The 20,484-nt window shown below is 45.7% G+C and overlaps 1 protein-coding gene across 1 annotated transcript in view; it reads right to left on the reverse strand.

Moving 5' to 3' along the window:
• The window catches only part of BAZ1B (bromodomain adjacent to zinc finger domain 1B), a 75,667-nt gene that overhangs the window by 13,265 nt on the left and 41,918 nt on the right, over positions 1-20,484 (reverse strand). Inside the window, exons 11-13 of the mRNA XM_014609428.3 lie at positions 8,127-8,225; positions 7,509-7,686; positions 6,115-6,300 (exon numbers count right to left, since the gene is read on the reverse strand). Of these exons, the coding sequence (XP_014464914.1) occupies positions 6,115-6,300; positions 7,509-7,686; positions 8,127-8,225 (463 nt within the window). The remainder of the gene's footprint in view (positions 1-6,114; positions 6,301-7,508; positions 7,687-8,126; positions 8,226-20,484) is intronic.

Raw genomic sequence — 20,484 nt, forward strand, 5'->3', positions numbered from 1 at the left:
GGCAAATGAGTGACAGTTACATCAGCCACAATGACATTTGACAAGGCAAAGAGTTCTGAGCTCCACATATGAAGTCAGTTACTTTTAAATGAGACAAGATTAATTCAGTATAGTGGAAGTCCTAACACTAGTTTGCAAACTAGAAAATGAGCATTAGAAACAGAGATGTGCACCTGCTCAACCGCTGGAGTCCACACAGAGCAAGCCATGTGTGAAATCTGAAGCTCCGCACCAGGGGCTTCGAAACAAAGTTACGGCAAGGCGGAAATGCATCAGAACAGAGGAGCAACACAGAGCCACTGTGTGTTCAATTAAAACACTAATCCTCTGCTTCACAACAATGAGACAATGGCCTAGTCATGACAGGGACATAATAGGACTCAAGTTAATGTTCTTCTACCCCAGGAGAATGAAAAACAAAACAGTGAAGTGTCAGATGGGAAAAAACTAAACTCTGCAGCTGACAGCAATTTAGGAGCCAAATAAAACCCATGATTTTTTGCAGAGTTGCACATTCTCCTCCCCCTGAATTCGAGGAAGCACAGTGTGTATTAGATGCTTGGAAAAACACACAAACTGTTTTAATATCCTAATAGCCTTGCCACTGCTGCTGGTGTGGTACCTGAAGCAGGAGACAGCCAGGACCAGAGGAAAACTGCAGAGAAAAAAGGAGTGGTGGCAGACTGCAGGGCATGCTGCCATTTCTGGCAGAACATTGCTGAGGTGCTTCACATGCTGTATATAAAATTGATTTTCCAAGTAACTGTTCCATATTTTTTGCTGTTAACATAGTGGATAATGGCTGGGCCAAGATAAATCTGCAAAAGCTGTTGGCAGATTTTGTTCAGATTTTTCTTCCCAAGTCTGTGGAATGTAACAAATCTTTAGCTTTGCTTCCCAAGCTTTATGAGGCTTGGCCACTGGAGCAGTACTGTCTGGAAAGAGTTCAGACTGTTGCTGCACCTCAGAGTACAGGAGGTTCAGTGAAGTGACCTATGCATCGTGCTGCCTGGAAGGGAGCAAATAAATAGAGAAAAATACCAAAGGACGAAGGAATAGGGTTTGCTCCCTAGTCATTCTTCAGCTCAATGCCTGCCTTGGAAAAGAGAAATGAAGAGCAGACAAGAAAGTCTATCAACTGGCAACCTGCTGCTATAACAATCCTCATGTGAACAAGTAAGAATTGAATTACTGGTTGCTGAGCTGCACTTGGAAAGCCTGGCTGCATTTCATGACTACTGCATCCAAACCTAATGTTAACAGACCTCCTGCCTGTTCCCTTACAAATGCCACTGACCAGCAGAGTGGAGATGGGCGATATACCATTCAGTCTGCTAAGGCCACTGTACCCCCCACGTTGCTCTGTGGACAGAAAACATGTGGTTACGTTTTTTGTACTTTCCCTGGAGCTGGCTGATGGATGCATCATGAAAACTGAAACAAGCAGCTTGTTGTCAGGACACAGCCTTAAACCAGGTGAGAATTTTGCTGGTCAGGAGCATGCTGTAGAGCCAACAGGCCCTTATGTAGGCAGTTACACCAACGATACACTTATGCTGATACAGCTATTTTCACCCACAGGGAAAAATGTAGCTCTTCTGGTATAAGCTGCATCCTGTAGTATTTTGCCATACAGGGCAAGTTACTGCTATGCCCACAGCTAGTTTTACATCAAAACCATCAATGCACTGTTTTAAACCCAGGCTGATGCAGGAAGAGGAGAAGAGATGTAACTGTCTTACTACTCATGTGTGTTTCAAAACAGTGATACTTTCCCATGAAGTAATTCCATCCAAGATCCAGGCTGTGGTAACAACGCCACCTTCTGAACATTTCCTAGGACTGCACAAAGTAAGGTTCAGGTAAACAAGGGTGACAAGACTGATTACACACATGCCAAACAAGACTAGGTATGTCTAAGTAACTCCCAGCTAGACGGAAATAGTACTACACCGGCTGGGTTATAAACTGCTGCTGAGACGCAGGCAGAACAGTAAGAGCAGCAAGAGACTTTTTCGTCTTCTGCTCCAGTCGGGCTGGAAACTACACCTGAACCTCTGGCTTTGGAACAGCTGGCACGACTCAGGTCACACTACACGAGTTAAGTGGTGCTGGAAAAACAGCCTACATCTGAACCCTGCTGGACACATCCCCAAACCGTGTTTATCCTACTATCCCTCCAGCTTATTTGCAAAGTGAGAGCATAGAGATTTTAAAGCCATTTCATTAATACAAAAGGAAATTCAACGACATTAGGAAAATTAGCCTGTTTTTAACAACAGGTGCCAAAAATCTCCACTCCCAACTCCGAGGTGCATGAGGTAACACAAGTTCAACACACACTGAAGCGAAGTGTGCTAGACCAGTGGTTTTCAACCTTTTTTATTTGTGGGCCCCTAAACACTTTTGAATGGAGGTGCAGACTCCTTTGAATTGTAAGTGTGGGTATTCAAAAACTTTTGATTGATCATTGTCATCTTTTGCAGACCCCTTAGACCCTCAGGGGTCTGTTGACCAGGTTGAAAACCACTGTGCTAGACAACTGGCTTTGCTCTAACAAATGACCCTTCATGACCCAGTCCACAAGGAAAGGACAACTTAACACCACTAGAGGGAGGAGAATGATTTCACAATTTAAACACTTACTACTGTGGCTCATTTGACACCATTACAGAAAATGTCTCATTTTCCTGGGGTTGGAAATACCCGAGTTTTGAAGCCTGGCTCTGCTTTGGTGCCAGTAGAGTGACTAAAGCCTTGTCTACATAGAGTTACACCAAAACCTGTCAGAAACCATGCTAAAATTGACTCTGCTGAGCACAGGTGGAGTTAAAACTGTGTAAAGGTGCCTATATCAAGTATGGCGTAATCTCATAAACATTACTGTAAATACAGACAACTGAGAGATCCCAGGCCATTTCCATCCCAGGAACAAATCACCTCTAGGAGCTAAGTTTTCTGGCAGGGTTTTATGATTTGCCCATTTGCAAGTCAGTCTCCACAGTGCAACGGACAGAAGGATTTGGAACATACCGTGTTGTTTTTCTACATAAAAAAAAAAATTAGTTTGAATACTGAAAAAAAGCCCTGGACGATGTACGAATTCTCACCGACTCTACTCCAAGCACAACAGATTACTTCTCCCCCATCAAACAAGGGTTCAGTAATGTTGGTAAGAGCTCAGTGCACTGAAGAAGATGCATCCTAGGAAGCAAACAGGCTGCCTAGTCTTCCGTTTTTAGAAGTGTCTGGGTTGATTTAACCGGAGCTTTTACCACAGCCTTCAGTGGGAACTGAGGTCAGCCAAAATGGAGTATTTTCAAAGCCAGTCAGTTTTGAAACCCATATCCCCCCCACAGTGAACTGCACAGGGATTGCACAGTTTATAGAAAATGAGGGCTGGAAGGGACCTCAGGAGGCCATCTAGTCCAACCCCTGCTCAAAGCAGGACCATCCCCAGCTAGATCACCCCAGTCAAGGCCTTGTCTAGCCAGGTCTTAAAAACCTCCAAGGATGGAGATCCCACCACCTCTCTGGTTAACCTGTTCCAGTGTTTTACTACCCTCTTCCTAAGAAAGTTTTTCTAATATTATTACCCTTTGAGCCCAACGATGCAGCCAATTTTCTATCCACCTTACAGTCCATTCATCCAACCTGTACTTTCTTAGGTTGCTTGTAAGAACGTTGGGGGAGACCTTATGAAAGGCAAGATATATCATGTCCACTGTTCTTCCTGCAGCCACAGATCCAGTCACCTCATCACAGAAGGCAATCAGGTTGGTCAGGCATGACTTGCCCTTGGTGAATCCATCCTGACTGTTCACCGTCTCCTCCAAGTGCTTAGAAATGGATTCCTTGAGGACTTGTTCCATGATTTTTTCAGGGACCAAGGTGAGGCTGACTGGTCTGTAATTCCCTGGATCCTACCTCCTTCTTCCCTTTTTTAAAGATAGGTACTTTATTTGCTTTTTTTCAATTGTCTGGGACCTCTCCCAATCGCCACAAATTTTCAAAGACAATGGGCAACAGCTCTGCAATCACACCAGCCAACTCCCTCAGCAACCTCAGGTACACTGGGTCCAGCCCCATGGACATGTACACGTCCAGCTTTTCCAAATAGTCCCTAACCAGTTCTTTCACCACTGTTGGCTGCTCACCTTCTCCCCAAACTGTGCTGCCCAGTGAAGTAGTCTGGGAGCTGACCTGGCCTGTGAAGACTAAGATTAAAAAGGCACTGAGTGCATCAGCTTTTACATATCATCCATCACCAGGTTGCCTCCCCCATTCAGTAAGGGATCCACACTTTCCCTGACCTTCCACTTGTTGATGACATCCTTGTAGAAATCCTTCTTGTTACCCTTGACGTCCCTTGCTAGCTGCAATTCCAACTGTGCTTCGGCCTTCCTGATTTAATCTCTGCATGCCTGAGCAATAGAGGTGTGCAAAGCAGGCAATATTCCATTTGGATTCAACCCGATTTGGGGGATAGCGATTCAATTCACTGATTCAGATCACTGTCCTGATTCAATTCAGCAGAATATGAAGATTTGATTTTGATTTGGAAAAAAAAAAAATCAACGATTTGGCCACAGACCCAGCTTTATATGTTTTTTTTATGTACTTCGAGGTACCCAGCACAGCTCATGAATGCCAAGATGGTGGGGTAGATGAAGCGTCCTATGAGAGTGCAGGGGGAGTGCAGCCTCAGCTTGGTGGCGGACCCGGAAGTGGACCGGAACTACTTCTGGTCCACCGCTGAGCACGCGGGGAACTACCCCGCATCCCCCCAGCCCAGTGATCAGCCACAGGGGAACCCCAGGTGCCCCCCCCCAGACCCAAGAGGCACCAGTTGCTGAGGCGGGGAGGGGGGGGGGAAGGGTGTCGTCCCCCTGCACACTCCTGGAAGTACTTCCAGTCCACTTGTGGGTCCACCGCCAAGTGCACAGGGGACCCCCCTGTGCTCCCATGGGATGCTCCATCCGCCCCAGCATCTCAGCATTCAGGAGCTGCCTGATACCTCGAGGTACATAAAAAAAAACCCCAAACATATAAAGCTGTGTCTACAGCTGAATTGTCAAATCTCTCTGAATCAAATTGGAGGCTTCCAATTTGATTCAGAGAGACTAGTGGGCCTCCTGATTAGATTCGGATTCAGAGATTCGGCCTCTGAATTGGGCCTAATCTTGTACAAATTGAATCAGTGACCAAAGCTTCACCTACTGAGCAATACTCTTATAGTCCTCCCTAGTTGTTTGTCCAAGTTTCTACTTGTAAGCTTCATTATTTTGTTTCATCTCACTGAGTTTCCTGCTAAGCCAAGTTCCTCAATTCCATGTCATGTCTGTACCTGGATGGTCCATTTCAGCTAAAGCACCAGTACAGCTTCTTGATCAAGTGGTTGCAGTGTCCTCACCATATGGTAACCCTTCCTGAAAGGGAGTTGGCCTGCCTGGGCTCCTGCATCTCAAGCTCACATCTTCACTCCCACCATGTAGCTTCCCTATTGTAGGCAGATGCAGTTCAAGTTGCGTGAAACCTTCAATTCAGTATCCTCTGGGTCTCCCTACTCATTTCTGTTTTCCTCCTCATTTTTGTACCTCTGCATGTAGCATATTATCCTGCTCAGCATCTCATTCCCCTGCTGCCCAAGAAACTTCAGCATCCCCAGCTTTTTCCGTTGGTGAAGGCATTAAGAAACTATCTCATCTGCTTCACTAGTCTTTTTCAAGTGACACAGCATTTCCATTACACTTTCTAAAAATACTCCCAAACAAGCTCTTATCTGCACATCTGACCAAAGTTTGGAGTCCAGCACTCCTTGTGCACTGCAATAGAACCCAAGAAATAAAACACTGCCTGGCTTAATGGTTTTAAGGAGGGACAACAACAAAAAAAAGAAGAAGAGAGATTTAGGTACTCTAGCATAACTTAATCTCGACAAAACTCTCACTTTGTACTATAGTTGGGGCAAATTACTCAGCCTCATGACACTCAATTAACTGCACAGAGAATGTGAGAAAAGTAATGCTGGTCTTAGGGAAATATATGGTGCATTTCTCCCATGGAAGGAAGAGTTATTTAAAACACAGTAAGGGACTCTAAAGTGACCAATACCTTGGCTTCTTCTGCCATTTTCTTCTCTTCATCAACCTCCTCAGCCTTGGCAAGAAAGTCGTCTCCTTGATGTTTCCTTCTCTTCTGCTTGGGGGCCATGAAACCTTGTAGGAACTTTTTAATGACACTGGCCTGGAGGGCAATCACACACTCTCCAAAATCTTTCAAGTTCTCCAATGAATACACCTGTTAGAGACAGCAGAAAACCATGTAAAATAGGACTTTACCCTCCACAATAGTGGTACTATATACCGTTATACACAGATATCTGACAGCCACTGCACCATTTCTGCCTAAAGAAACAGAACCTTTTATTTCTAATATGCTTTTCCCCCCATGATAACTAGACATACAGTAAACATTAAACAGCTCCTCACTTCAGTCACGTCAGCAGCCAGAAATAAATCAACACCAAGAAGCTCTTTTTCCACAACCAAGCACATAAAAATTTACAGTATACTAGTTACTCTGCATTAAGTCTCCAAAGAGGCCTCTGACACATGTTACACTTAATATCCAATTAGCTGGTTAATTACATTTTTACTGACCTGGCCAGATGCTCATTCACTTAATAGCATGATAAAATGAAGAATAAGCACAAAGTTATTACACAAAATGAGCAATAAACTTTGTGGTTAGCTCCTAGGACGCCTTTAATTAAATGTGTGGCCAGTGCTCCCAGTCTCTGGAGGACTCTGGAGCCTTTTAAGACTCCCATGTGCTCCAGAGACTGGAAGCACCTGATCAGGGCTCCCAGCCACAGCAGGGCTTCCCTGCATCAGCAATTTGGCACAATGGGATCTGATGCAGGATCCCACAATCACGTTTCCTACCATGGACTTGTGACATGGCAGGAAACACAACTGTTGGAATCCCACATCAGATCCCATCACACCTTTACATTAACATCTGTCAGGGGCCTTTGCACTAAGTTAAATAAGCTCCCTTGCGCAAAGGTACTCTTAATGTGCACTAACTGGAAGGAAGTTAGTGTGATTAGTGAATGCACTGCAGATTTACATTTAAGCTCACTGCACACTATCCTGTGTAGACAAGTCTTTAGTCTCCTCAACAACATAGCTAAGGAGTCTTCATTGTTTTCAGAAGCAGGTCTCTACCACTGCCCCAAGCCCTGAAGACTGATCCTGAACTGGAAGTTTTCAATTTTTTGGGGTCTTCAAGAAGTGACACCTCATCATGAAACCTGCTAGTACTGACAGAGAAGCTAGACTTGCTGCTGAGGTGAACTCTCTCGTGTGCTTTTTGGTTCATGAGAAAATACTGATGTTCAGAAACCCATGACGAGTGCGAGCTTTGAGTATTTGGTCTTTGTCTGTCCTAGATTTTTCATACTCAGAACAAGAGCTTAAAGTATAATTTCCTTCTTCTCTCACCTTGGTTTCAAACTCTGACGTCACATCAACATATCCCAGCCCTCCTTTCTGCAGCCGTGTGGCAACCTCAATGAGATCACTTCTGAGGTAGTTCAGCAGCTCCTGATTGCCATCACAGGACTTCAGGCCCAAGTTCTGTTTCCGAGCCAAATGGATAGAATGTGCAACATCCTGATATCTGGAAAAACAAGGAGAACTTTAGAACATGTCCATGCCACTAGGTAAATTGTGTCCCATTATGGATAGAGTATGAAGAACAAAAGTAAGCCCGACTCCAAAGCAGATGCAGGCTTTATCAGCTACAGCAATGAATAACTATTAATGATATTTTCAAAGGAAGCTGTGACTGCCTCTAGAAGATAGAGGAGCAGACCCCTATTATGCCCAGCTGTCACTGGATCGGTTTAAGAGATACAGGACATCTCAGATCAGTGAAAGTCTAATCTGTCAAGAACTTGCAATAACAGGCTCAAAGAAAAGCAACCTCCCTTGTTACCTTTCTTTTGGGCACATGTGAATACAGGCTTGCTTTAATGCTTCAGTGTGGCAGCAAGATTTAACCTGCGTAGAATGTGCCTGCCTTGGACAAAGAGCCTGCAAAGAGATGAGTGGTCTGACCTTTTCTGCAGCCGCTCCCTCAGCTGACTCTCTCTTATCCCTTGGGCATGCAGGGAATCCAGCAGCTCATCCAGTTCCTTCTGGCTATCACAGAGAAACCTGTAAGACAAGACATGCCCACCATCAGCTCTGCTCCCTCAGGCAATACAAAAACCTCCTCTGGAGACAGGCATGGATGAGTCCTGACTTACAGCTATTTGTGAACTATTTTTCAATTCCACAAGGCATGGTGACCAACTGTTTCAATTATGCTGGCATAAGAGGCCTGACTAAGGCCAGCCCCATATGCCATGGCTTGGATCCAGCCAAATTCAAGATGGAGAAAAAAGTAGATGGGAAAGAAAATCAGTTTTATTTGTGTCAGATTTCGGGGGATTTTTTTTTTTAGGGTTAGATTTGCTTACAACTGGCATTTGAATTTACAGCCATCTGTCTCAAAGGCTAGATTCACTAAATTATAGCCTTTTAAAGTAAAATGAACATCAGTTTGATGTGCCGGAAAGGACTGGCACGTTATACATGGCATAGCACAGCAATTTCATCACATGCTTTGTATAGTCTTCAACTTTATTTAGTATTTTCTTTGAGCTGATAAAATACGAAAGCAAAGAGTCTGGTCTGAGCTGTGACTGCTGATGCACACAGATTTTTTCCTGTTAAGGTCACCCACTCTTGCAGGTGCAGCAGTTCTTACTCATAAGCTGGTGGCAATAACTGAGAAAGCTCATGCAGGATTCTCATCCCCCAAGCCTGTCTGAACATGGACTTTAGGGCTATTGCATCTGCACGAATCTAACAGTGCAACACCCTACAGAGTACTATGTGCAGGGTGCTACAGAAGCACTCTGGCATTACCACTGAAGGACCATCGAATCAGATCTTTTGTGCCAGATATAAGATTACAACCAAGTATAGGTTGAGACCAATCTGTCCAGTTGTTTTGTTACCCTTATTTTTAAGGTGTTGTGGAATTCCCCTTCCAGTTGAGACTGGTAGAAAAATTGTCACAGCCTAGATATCCCAAGATTGAAGCAGAAACTCCTCTGTTTGAAGACCAGAGAAAAGATGCCAGAACTGGGTTGCAAATGGAAATTGTTGCAATTTTGACCACAGATTGGCTAACATCACTCCACAATGGAGGTCCTAGTTAACCTTCCCGACTATTCTGGCTGTGGTTCTCTTGGTTGCATGTGTATGAGTTAAGGCAGGGGTGTCAAAGTGGACTCATATGCAGCATGCACTGGACTGATCCCGTGGGCAGGGCCCAGAACATGCCACATGTGGCACCTCCCTAGCCCAGCTGCTCTGGGATGTACACATGCAACGGGACCCACACTGCACTACTTCTAGTGATCAACTGGCAAATTCATGCATTTATAATAGGAAGAATCTAAGATGTTCTAGCTAAAGAAAGGCTGCAGAACACCTCTGATAAATCTGGCATTCATTTAGCCTCCAAATCCAAGGTATTATCAGTGCTAAACATATGCATTGCAGCACTGCTAAAGGACCAACCAAAATATGGAAATGATGTAGGCTGAGCTACTAGTGACTGCCCTACAGATATCTGATATAGGAGTATTTCTTAGATATGCTGGGGAGACTGTTTTAAGCCCTGATTCCATCTAGATAGGGCTTACTAGCTAGTAACAAACTGCATTGCATGGAGTGACCCATCTGGAAAAATCTCTGGGAAGAGTTGCCATGACCTTCCAAAGCCTCACTCAGGACCACAAATAAACTGGTTGGTTTTTTAATGCATCTCTGTCCAAAAAAAATAAAAAGGAATAATTGAATGTATGAAACACTGATCCTCCATTGTTAGACTACTGGCTGGGAAGGAAAACAGGGAGGTTGATTATTTGATTTACGTGAAAAAAGTAGACATCTCCCTGGTAAGAAACTCACTTAGCACGATTTTACTTCTGTAGAAAACATTATGGAAAGAGAAGAGGGGACAGGGGTGTCAGGCATTACTTCTTAAACCTCTTTCCTAGCTGGGGAGATAGCTTGTGGTCCTAAGAACAAGATGCTGGAGATAGTGTTTATATGCAAGGCTACCCTTAAGGCCCATACATGAAGGGCCCAGAATGCGGAAGGCACCTAGATGAGAAGACGACAAACACAAACCATGCATTTTAGGAATCCTGAAGCAGTGGGATGAGAGAATGCTGTATGGAGTTTGAACAGGAAGATGATATTTTGAAGTGCCAACTATGCAAAAATCAGACAAAATCAATGACCATAATTGCTGTGAAACATCCAAAATTAGTCGCAAAATCTTGGAAACAGCAGTTTACAAAGGGTTGAGACCTCATAAAACCCAGATAAAAACTGTGCCACATTAATTTAGAAACTGATCTAGGGAAAGGATCACTCGGATCCCTATAAGACATCCTTGTTGTGCTTTACCTGGCCAACAAATTTCATTCAATTCTGAGAGACTCATCAGCAGTGGAAAAGAGACAACAGTGGCATATCTTGAATTGATCTGTCAAACAAACTGAGTATCATTTTGACTACAGACTGCCTCATTTTCCTTAAAACCCCAGACCTTGAGAACAAAGGTCTATAGGCATTCTGGAGAAACTTTGGATTGATACCACCTCTGGAGCAGAAAAGGGGTCGTTTGTTGTTTTTGTTTGGTGGCAACCTGGGGAGCCCTGAGGAACACACACAAGTCTTTCAGTCATCATTCAGGCTTGGCTCAGTGACTTCTGCTGAGGTGATCTGCCAAGTCACAGATGATTCCTTAGAGAACTATGGAGATGGCACCATTTCCATAGCTTTACTGCTTCTTGACCAAGATAAGTGAACTTGTTAAACAGACTGTAGAAGTGTTTGTCAGAATTTTCACTGTAGTTCTTTTCAACAGCAGTAGAAATGCTGAGCATTTCTGGGCATAATGAAGTAGGGACAAGGGCTTTGTGGGACTATATGCCTGGAGTCCTTAGATCAGGGGTGGGCAATTATTTGGGCCCCAAGGACCACATAGGGAGCTTTGATGAGCTGTCATGAGCTGGGTCAGCATCCCTCCCCTCTACAACAACTCATCGAAACTCCCTATGGAGCTTTGGGTGGGTGGGAAGCAATGTTCAGGAACAGGACAGATGTAAGCCACTCCCTGCATGCCCTACTCTGTTGGGGGGAGGATGGCAGGGGGTGTATGGAGGTGTGTGGAGGGGCATGTGCGGGTATGGGGGGGGGCTGCCTAGGAGCAATCCATTGGTGAGAAGAGGGAGGAGAAGACGGAGGGAGCATGCAGCAGAGCTCACCCAGTTGGCCAAGCCCTGCCCGGGGCAACCTGTGCCGTGCTCCCACACACCCACATCTGCCAGCCCTGGCCCAGGCCCTGGTCAGCGCAGCTTCTGGCCAGGCTCGTATTGTCACCAGGAAGCAAGGGGGCACAGTAGCACCCGGTTGGCTGCAACCACACTGAGAAGAGACCCACAGGAAGCTGTGTGCTGCCTGGGCCCTGGGCCCGCTCTTCTCCCCTCGCCTCCAGCTGCAGCTCCTGCCACGCAGCTCTGGGCAGGCAGGAGGGAAGCTTCAGCCAGATGGCTCCTGCCTAGGCATACAACTCCGGCTCTAGCCCCCAGCTGCTTTTCACCCACCTGGTGTGATGAGTGACAGAAGCCCCTCAACTGAAGTTTCCCCCCTGCCTGCCCAGAGCAGCACAGCAGGGGCAAGGGGAGTGGAACAGCCCCATCAGCCCAGGCTCCAGCCAGTGTGCAGCTTCCAGTGGGGCTGTTGCTGGTGCAGCTGCAGCCACTCAGGTGTTGCTGTGCTCCCCTTGTCTCCAGCAGCCACTCCACCTCCCACTCCTCCCTGTGGGAAGTGAGGGGAGCAGAGGAGCATCTGGCTGGCTGCAGCCACACTGGGAACAGCCCTGGCAGAAGCTGTGTTGGATGGGGCCAGGGCCAGTGTGGGCTGCCCTAAAAGGAACAGGTGGCACTCAGCCCCACATGGAGCAGTGCAGGGGCAGTCGTGGGCCGTATTTTGCCCACCCATGCCCGAGATGAACCACCCAAATACTCATAGAGGCATTCAGTGTAGGAGGAAGGGGTGCAGAAAGTTTGAGAATTAGACCATGAGGCCAGGGAAGAATAACAAAGACAAGTATTTATATCAGAGGCAGGCAAAGTCTGGCCTGGGATGGACTGCATTTCCCAGCAGGTCTCCATTGAGACCCCAGGAGCAGCAGGGCCATGACAGCATAAGGCCAGCATCCATGGAGACCAGGTGGAGTAGCGATTACAGAGCTGGTTAGGGAGCTGCTCCAGGGCTGGGGTTGGGATCTTGCAGCGGTGACAGCATGGGCTGGAGCTGGGGCAGAGCCATGACCTGCTGTTTGCACACCCCTGGGGCAGTAGATCACAGCTCTGCCCTGGCTCCAGCCCACACAGTCACCAGCACAAGACCCCTGTCCCAACCCTGGAGCAGCTCCCCACCCAGCCATGCGCCCTGCCAGCACACCGTTCTCCACAGAGAACCTGGCTCTGCATTGCCATGACTCCTGGGGTCTCCAAAGAGACCTGATAGAGCGATGCAGGCAGGAGTTGCTGGGAAACTGAGTCCAGCCACTGGCCGGATCTGCCATTTTGCCCATCCCTGGTCTATATGAATTTGTGTAATCTGCAAAGGAACATTTCAGTTTGAGATGGGATATATCCTGCCCCCCATTTTTTTGGTTTGTATGGGGCAAGTGGGAGAGGAAGAGAACAACAAAATACTAGGAACAGAAACACACCACATCTCTGTAAAAAGGAGGGGAAATGGGGTAGGGGGGGCAAGGACTAAAATTTTTTGAGACTGTGAAGAAATCCTCTTCTGTCTGCCCCTGGTTGGGGACATTTCATACACCTCTCTTTCACTTGCCTAATTCAGGTCAACCTGGTCACCTAGGCAACTGGGCTGTAAAAACTCCTGAGGGGAGGGGAGGTGCCTCTGCCTCTCTTCCGGGGCAGTGTTTTTGAGCTCTCTCAAGCATGGACCTCCAGAGTGAGTCGCTCTCTGGATGCATTTGCAAGTACAAATCTGGAATTTGGCTACTTGATTAGAATAAGTATTTCAGTTGTGTATAAAAGGGCCACTGAGCCCAGTTTTGGATCGACTCAATTTATTCTGTTTTGCTCAAGGTGTTTTTTTCCTATTTCCTTTTGTTCCAATTCCCCTCCCCTACCCTCTCCCCCTGATCAATAAAGAGCTATCTGGTTCAGTGTGCCCGGCTGCGAATTCCTTAGGGGAGAGGCAAGCCTTTATCACACTCCCTTTGCTCAGCCAGCTAAGGCAGGCTTGGCTTTTTACTTTCCTCTGGTACAGAAGGCTACCTTTGGATGCTTCAAACTGAAAGAATCACTCTGAAATACCACTGTGGGCAAAGCACCGCCAAGGCTTGCAGGGTCTGTGTACCCCAGGCTGCACAGAGTCCTAACAGAGACCAGTGCCAAGGTGGTGGCAGCATTACCCCTGGTTTCCAAGTGTTCTCCGGGAAGGAGGACAGCCAGACGTAGGCTCCCCAGGGAAGACTCACGAAGCGTGGTTTTGGGCTTGGCACAGTGAGGTAGGTGGATCTGTAGTAGCCACCTCCTACTGTGTTGCCACAGGGACCACATCTGGGAACATCAAATACTAATCTCTGAGATAATCTAAACCTATACTTGAGGAAAATGGGACCAAAAAAAATAGAGAAACATAGGAATAGGACACTGCTCTCAATCTGATCCAAAAGTTTGATACTGGAAAGATTATATTAGGTAATGGTTGTAAGATACTGTGGAGGAAGATGTGAAATTTTCTTCAAGAGTAGCCAGAGGCTCCCTATTTCCAATAGGAGAAAGTTGTATATCTGAATTTATTCTAGTCACTTAAGGGTTTTCCCCAGGTAATAGGTACATAGTTATCCAGGGACTTCAATGTGTCTTGAGTCCTTTCAGGTACAGAAAGGATCAACTGTGGTAGAACTCTATGAGGTTTGGTCTTCCAAAGAAAAGATACTTAGTATTTGTTTGAACTTTTCTGGAAATCTCCAAAGATTGGAGCTGCATGATGTGGCCATAGATGTTTAGGATTGCTTAGAAGGAGGTTCTAGCTATAAATTTGTCCTCTGAAATGATAAATCAGATCAGCCACTGTTACCTGAACAGTGAACTGAGGGGTCACGAGAAAGACTCAGGGGTCATGAATAACCACAAGATGAACATGAGCCACCAATGTGATGCCACAGCTGGCAAAGCAAATAAAAAAAACTCTGGCTTGCATCTACCAATGCATCTCAAGCAAGACCCAAGTCGTCATCCTCCTGCTTTACTTAGCCTTGGTGAGGCTGCAGCTGGGGTACTGCATCCAATTCTGGGCTCCACACTTTAAAAAGGATGTGGAGAAGTCTGAGAGAGCCCAGAGGAGAGCCACACACATGATTAGAGGTCAAGAGAACAGGCCTTATGAGGAGAAGCTAAGAGGCATGGGACTCTTCAGCTTGGAGAAGGGAAGGCTCAGGGTTGACTTGGTAGTAACTTATAAATATATAAGGGGTGTGCACCAGGAACTGGGAGAACGTCTGTTCACCAGGGCACCTGAAGGGAAGACAAGATCTAACGGCCGCAAACTGCCGGAAGACTGTTTTAGACTGGACGCAAGGAAAAACTTCTTTACTATCAGTCTGGAATGGACTCCCCCCAGAAGTGGTGCAAGCACCTGCTCTGAATACCTAAAAGAAATACTTGGATGTTTATCTTCCTGGGGTGATCTGACCCCAGCTACCTTCCTGCCCTTTGGGCAGGGGGCTGAACCCAATGATCTTGCAAGGTCCCTTCCAGCACTAATGTCTGTGAAATCTATGAACAGTCTTACTACATACCAGGTAATAGTCATTTAGCAAATAGGGACTGATAGTTGGCTCTCTGCAGTTGTAGAGAATGTAAAAAAGGACACTGAAGCCTGGTATTAAATTCTTGCTAGCACCTTCATGCTTCATACCAGAATCTTTAGCACTGCCTAAAAGATCTATTACTACAGAATTTACTCAAAGAGATCATCCTGATTATAATAACCCAACACCCCAATAATTACATTGACATATGAAAAAAGTGTGTGTTACAATTTTCCAGATATAGAATCTAGTTATTGGAGGTTTGCCTTCAATTTATCGCCCTCCTACCCCTCCCCCAACTGCTACAGCAGGCAAAATGAATTAGGGGGATCCAGTAGCCCTTTGCTTTCTGTTTCCCCTCAAGTTTTTCCCCTGGCAGCTCCTTCCTTCTCTCCTTACTGTCAGATCCTGCTCTCCCTGAGCACATGGAAATGAGGAGCAAATTTGAAAACAATAACCTTGAAATTAACCCATGCACTCAGTTTATCCAGTATAGATGCATGTTACTTTTTCTTGAAACTGCTGCAAGTTTCAGCACAGGTACTCCATAAACACACTTTTGAACATTACTTTGGCACCTACTTTTACATAATACAAACTATGCATAATATTACCCAAAACCAAAGGCTCATGATTTACCACATAGTTCATTGGGCTGGGTTCTACCAGTCAACAGCATTTCAAACCATGGTCATCTCACAGCTCAGCACTGCTCAGTGTGTGTGTACGCTCCAGATATCCCACAAAAAGATCCATATGCTAATGACTCATGACTGGAACCAGGTGTTCTTATCACAAGTCTGGGGACATTCCAAAAATTTATATACAGATGAGGTGCAGGACAACCTGGTCCACCTTCAGCTAATCTTATGCACCAGGTTGAGAGAGGAGCTGACAGAGTGAACTCTGTGAAATGTCAGTTCACCATAACTTGAGAGGAAAAAAAAAAATCAGTGGTGAGGGGGACTGCACTTAATGCGCACTACCATGTCTTATTCAGATGGGCTACACTAAACTATCTTCATGGTAGTTTCCCACTGTAGGCCATGTGTTTTGGTTGCATTTAAATCATCTTCATAGTTGGTGTTCATTGCTTTTGGCAGCAGTTTAATAATAAACAATGTATTCAGTGAGATTTTGCTGTATGGAATAATAAGACAAAGAGGTTTTTTTCCCCCCCTGTGCCAACTGGAAGGAAAAACACCTCGTCTTGTAGGCAAGTAAATACAGAAGATCACTTATTAATGCTACCAGCAAACAAAATGTGTACTGTTGGTGGTAGTAGGCTCCAATGCTCCAGCTGAGTAGTCAGCACCACCTCTAGAACACATTTACTGCTCACTTTTACTTGCACATTCTCTAGAATCAAACAAACAGATTCTTACTCAGGTATCACTCTGTTCTCCAACTTCTGAGGATTCCCCAAGTACAATTACTCCTAGATCACACCCTTGTTCACCCACTATAGACACAGGCTACCCAGAGAGCTCACCTATCACATCATAGTGTCATCAGGCCTCAGCGCTGCCTCAGTTTTATCACTTTATAGTAGTACTCTCAATGTTTTTGGACTTGTGGCACCCTTTCATAACTTTTGTGAATGGAGTAGTAACCACTTTTCAAAAAACCTAATTTATATATTATAGTGCTTACCTCTTTGCAGAGGCAAGGCAGTAGGGTAGGGGACCATCCAGGCAGGGACAAGTGTGAGCCTATGCTTATCTGCTTAATTTATTTGCTAAGGGGTAAGCTGGACACGAGCCCAGGGGCCCCTTCCAATTCAGGGTCCTGGGATCCTCATCAGCAGGGAAATAAAAGCTGCAGTTTTACACTCGGCACCCATTTTTTGGCACCAAGTTTAAAACTGTGGCTTTCACATTTGCTTCCCTGGGAGCTGGAAGCAGAGCCCCTCTCCCACCAATGGGGCTGGGGGAGCTGTGCCTGGGGGAGGTGGGGGCAGGTTGGGGAAGAGGAGGTGTGAGCTGGGCTGGGAGAGCTGTGCCCCCCTGCCAAAGAGGGGGGCAGTGGTTCGGGCCAGCCAGGCTAGGTGCACCATGTCACACTGCGCTTTTGCAGGTGATGGCACTGGGAGGGCCTTAGGAGCTACAACCTACCAAAATTCATCTTAGCCAAGCCCCCTTGGGGGCAGCTGACCTACCCCTCCAGTGCCATCACCGCCTGCTTGCGGTGTTCCTGGCCAGGTCCAGCCCAGCCCTCTGTGTCTGCATGGCTGCACGGGATAGCTGGGCAGCCGGTCCCTGCACAAAGTGTGACAGGGGCTGGGTGGTCAGTGAAACTGAGCTGCAGGCAGTTGGGAAAAGGAAAGGGGGGGCAGGAGAAGGCAGAGAGCTGTCAGTCTGCATGTAGGTCTCTGGGTGGGTGGTCCGTGCATGTGTGGGGGTCAGTGGATCCGTGTCCATGTGCAGAGAGTGAAGGTAGAGTGCGTGCATCTGTGTCTGCGCACCTGTGTGTGCACATGTATGTGAGGGGTGTAGGTTGAAGAAGGGTTGGTCTAAAGACATGAGCAGACAAGGTTCTTTGGGTAAATCTGATATCTCTTATTAGACCAATTAAATAGAAGGAAAAAGTGTTCTTAGGAACATTTTAGGTTTAAAAACCTTTTGTCAGGCTGAGGAAGCATCTCCAGATGGTGTGTGCTCTTCCTGGATGGAATGAATAGCCAGAGGCTGGTCTGCATGCAAGGCAGTCAATGAAAATATAAAACTGAGGTGTCAGTGGGTGAGAGGTGGATGAATGCAGCAGGTAAATAGTGGAGAGGTACTTGGGACGTCAGATGTCAAGCAGGTTACAATCATGTCATAAATCCATTGTATACTGTTTAGTCCATGATTTTTTTTATCCAGGAGGTTGATGAAGTGAAGTTCATAGGCTCGTCTGTGAAAAGTGTTTTGTGAATTCCCTTTGAGGATTACAACTGGGAGATAGGGGAGAGAGTGGTTTTCTTGTGAGAAATGTGCCCCCGCTGGTAATTGGGTATTCTTGCAGTTGTTTTTTCCTACATATTTTCCATCAGGGCATTTGGTGCATTGGATGAGATGTACAATGTTTCTGGAGGTACAGCTGTAATATTCAGGAATGCTGATGGTTCTGTTGTGGGGTGTAGTAATTGTGGGGGTGGTGAAGATATATGTTGGCAGGTTTTGCATTTCTTGTCATGGCGTGGTCTGGATCCATTCAATGCGTTTTTGAGCTGTAGGAAGTTTGCTTCTGGTGATGAGGTTAGTGAGCTTTGGTGCTTGTTTGAAGGCTAGGATGGGTGGTTCTAAGAAGATCTCTTTAAGAATTGGGTCTCCTTCTAGCATGGGTTGCAATTGTTTCAGGATTTCCTTTATAGGTTTGAGGGAGGGGTGATACGTCATTACCAGTGGTGTGCAATTCACGGGGGTTTTCCTTCTGTACTGCAGCAATTCTTCACATGGCATCCAGATAGCTCTTTGAAATGTGCGATCTCTCTCTCTGGAGGGAGTGTCCTTGTTTAGTGAAAGCCTTTTTAAGATTTGTGAGTTGAAAATCCTGGGCATTCTCCTCAGTCCAAATTCAGTGGTATCTGAGGGCTTGGCTGTATATCACAGCTTTCTTGGTGTGTTTAGGCTGACTGCTCGTTATGTGAAGATATGCATGTTGGTCTATGGAGTTTCTTGTATAACGTGGTCTATATTTTATCATTCTGGATGATGATCATAGTGTCTAAAAAGGAGGTGGTGATGGAGTACTCAAGAGATAGTCAGATGGAGGGGTGATGATTGCTGAATTTCTGATGGAACTCAGAGATTGCAAGTTTTCAGTCCAAATGATGAAGATGTCATCGATACATATTAAGTATACCAAGGGTTTGATGGTGCAGTCTTTGAGGAACTCTTTTTCCAGGTGGCTCATAAAAAGGTTATACTGTGGGGCTATTTTGGTGCCTATAGCTGTGCCCATGGTCTGGAGGAAGTGTTGGTTATTGAAACTGAAGTTGTTGTGGGCGAGGATGAAGCGTACAAGGCCAGTAATATCTTTAGGTCTTACATGGAGTTGTCATCTTGCTCTTGCAGGCATATAAGGCAGGCTTGGATGTACCAACATCCAAGGGTGTTGCTGGGAAGATGGTCTGTTTTTTTAAGTTTTTGTAGAAATGTTGTAGTGTCTTGGACAAAACTTGCTCTTAAACTGCTTGTCACCCAAAGGACTGATTTGACAAAACCCACTGACTATCCACTGATTCTCTCACCCACTGACTCCTCAATTTACATTTTCACTGACTGGCTTGCATACAGCCCAGCCTCTGGCTTTTTTACTATTCATTCCATCCAGGAAGAGCACACACCAACTGCACATGCTTCCTCATCCTGATGAAGGGGTTTTAAACCCAAAAGCTTGCTAAGAAAAAGTTTTCCAACTATTTAGTTGGTCTAATAAAAGAGATCAGATTTACCCAAAGAACCTTGTCTGCCACATGTGTGTATGTATATTTGGCCACAGCAGGGGCGAAGAGCAAGCAGAAGAGGTGGGCATGTGCCCCCCAAGCCTCCCCCGCCAGCATTAGGAGGGGAAAGGGCCCCTCTCCCCACAGGTCAGCTCCCATGGAGGGAGAGGGCCTCCAATTTTGTGCTTGCCCAGGGCCCCAGTAGACTTTAATCTGCCTCTGACCACTGCCCATCACTTAATGGAACAAGTCTGCCACACAACAGGCATGGCTCAAAGCCAAAAGGTCTAAGGTTCATCCATCTGGCAAGAACACACATTAGTGCTATAGTCACATAAGAAAATGTTTAAAAATAAAACAAAAAGGGTTGTCAACTGAACAGAAACACATCCTTGAAATAACTTATTATTTTAAAAATTACCAGCCTGTAGCACTTCTTCATTGAATCAGTCAGACAGCAAAGAGTTCCCTTGGATAGGCGGGGGCAGCAAGAACAAATTGAGAGGCAGTTGTGGCCTAGCGTGTGTGCTTTCACATGAGAAGGAAGGACACAGTGCACGATACAGGCTGGACCCAAAAACACACTACTGGTTAAAAGGTTCTGATCTCATATGCATGTGTTTCACAAGTGCCACAAATGAAATATATGCAAACAATGACTCAAAGGAAAAACTAATCTGTTAACCAGCTCTCTGCTCAGAAAAGAATTAGCCAGATAGGTAGCCAGCGTACATTTTTAATGCATTAAAGAAAGCACTTTGGCTCGTGTTCCAAAGAATGAGCACCAACATTGCTTTCTGAAGTAAAAGGTTGAAATAATCTATTAAATCAAAACTCTCACTGATGACTTAAATTACCAATTTCTAAAGTCAATCCATTCAGGCCAAGTCTGACGCGATACTACTAGCAAATCAGTCTTACTGCTTCTTGGATCAGCTGCCTTATTACCCACGATTAATGGTAATATACATCATGCTTCAAAGGTACAGGGGTGGGATGCTACTAAATTAAGGATATGAACAGATGAACAAATTGCATTGAGTTTAAAAAGGAGGGAA

Source organism: Alligator mississippiensis, chromosome 14, assembly GCF_030867095.1.
Source record: "Alligator mississippiensis isolate rAllMis1 chromosome 14, rAllMis1, whole genome shotgun sequence".
In the NCBI taxonomy this organism is placed as follows: Eukaryota; Metazoa; Chordata; order Crocodylia; family Alligatoridae; genus Alligator; species Alligator mississippiensis.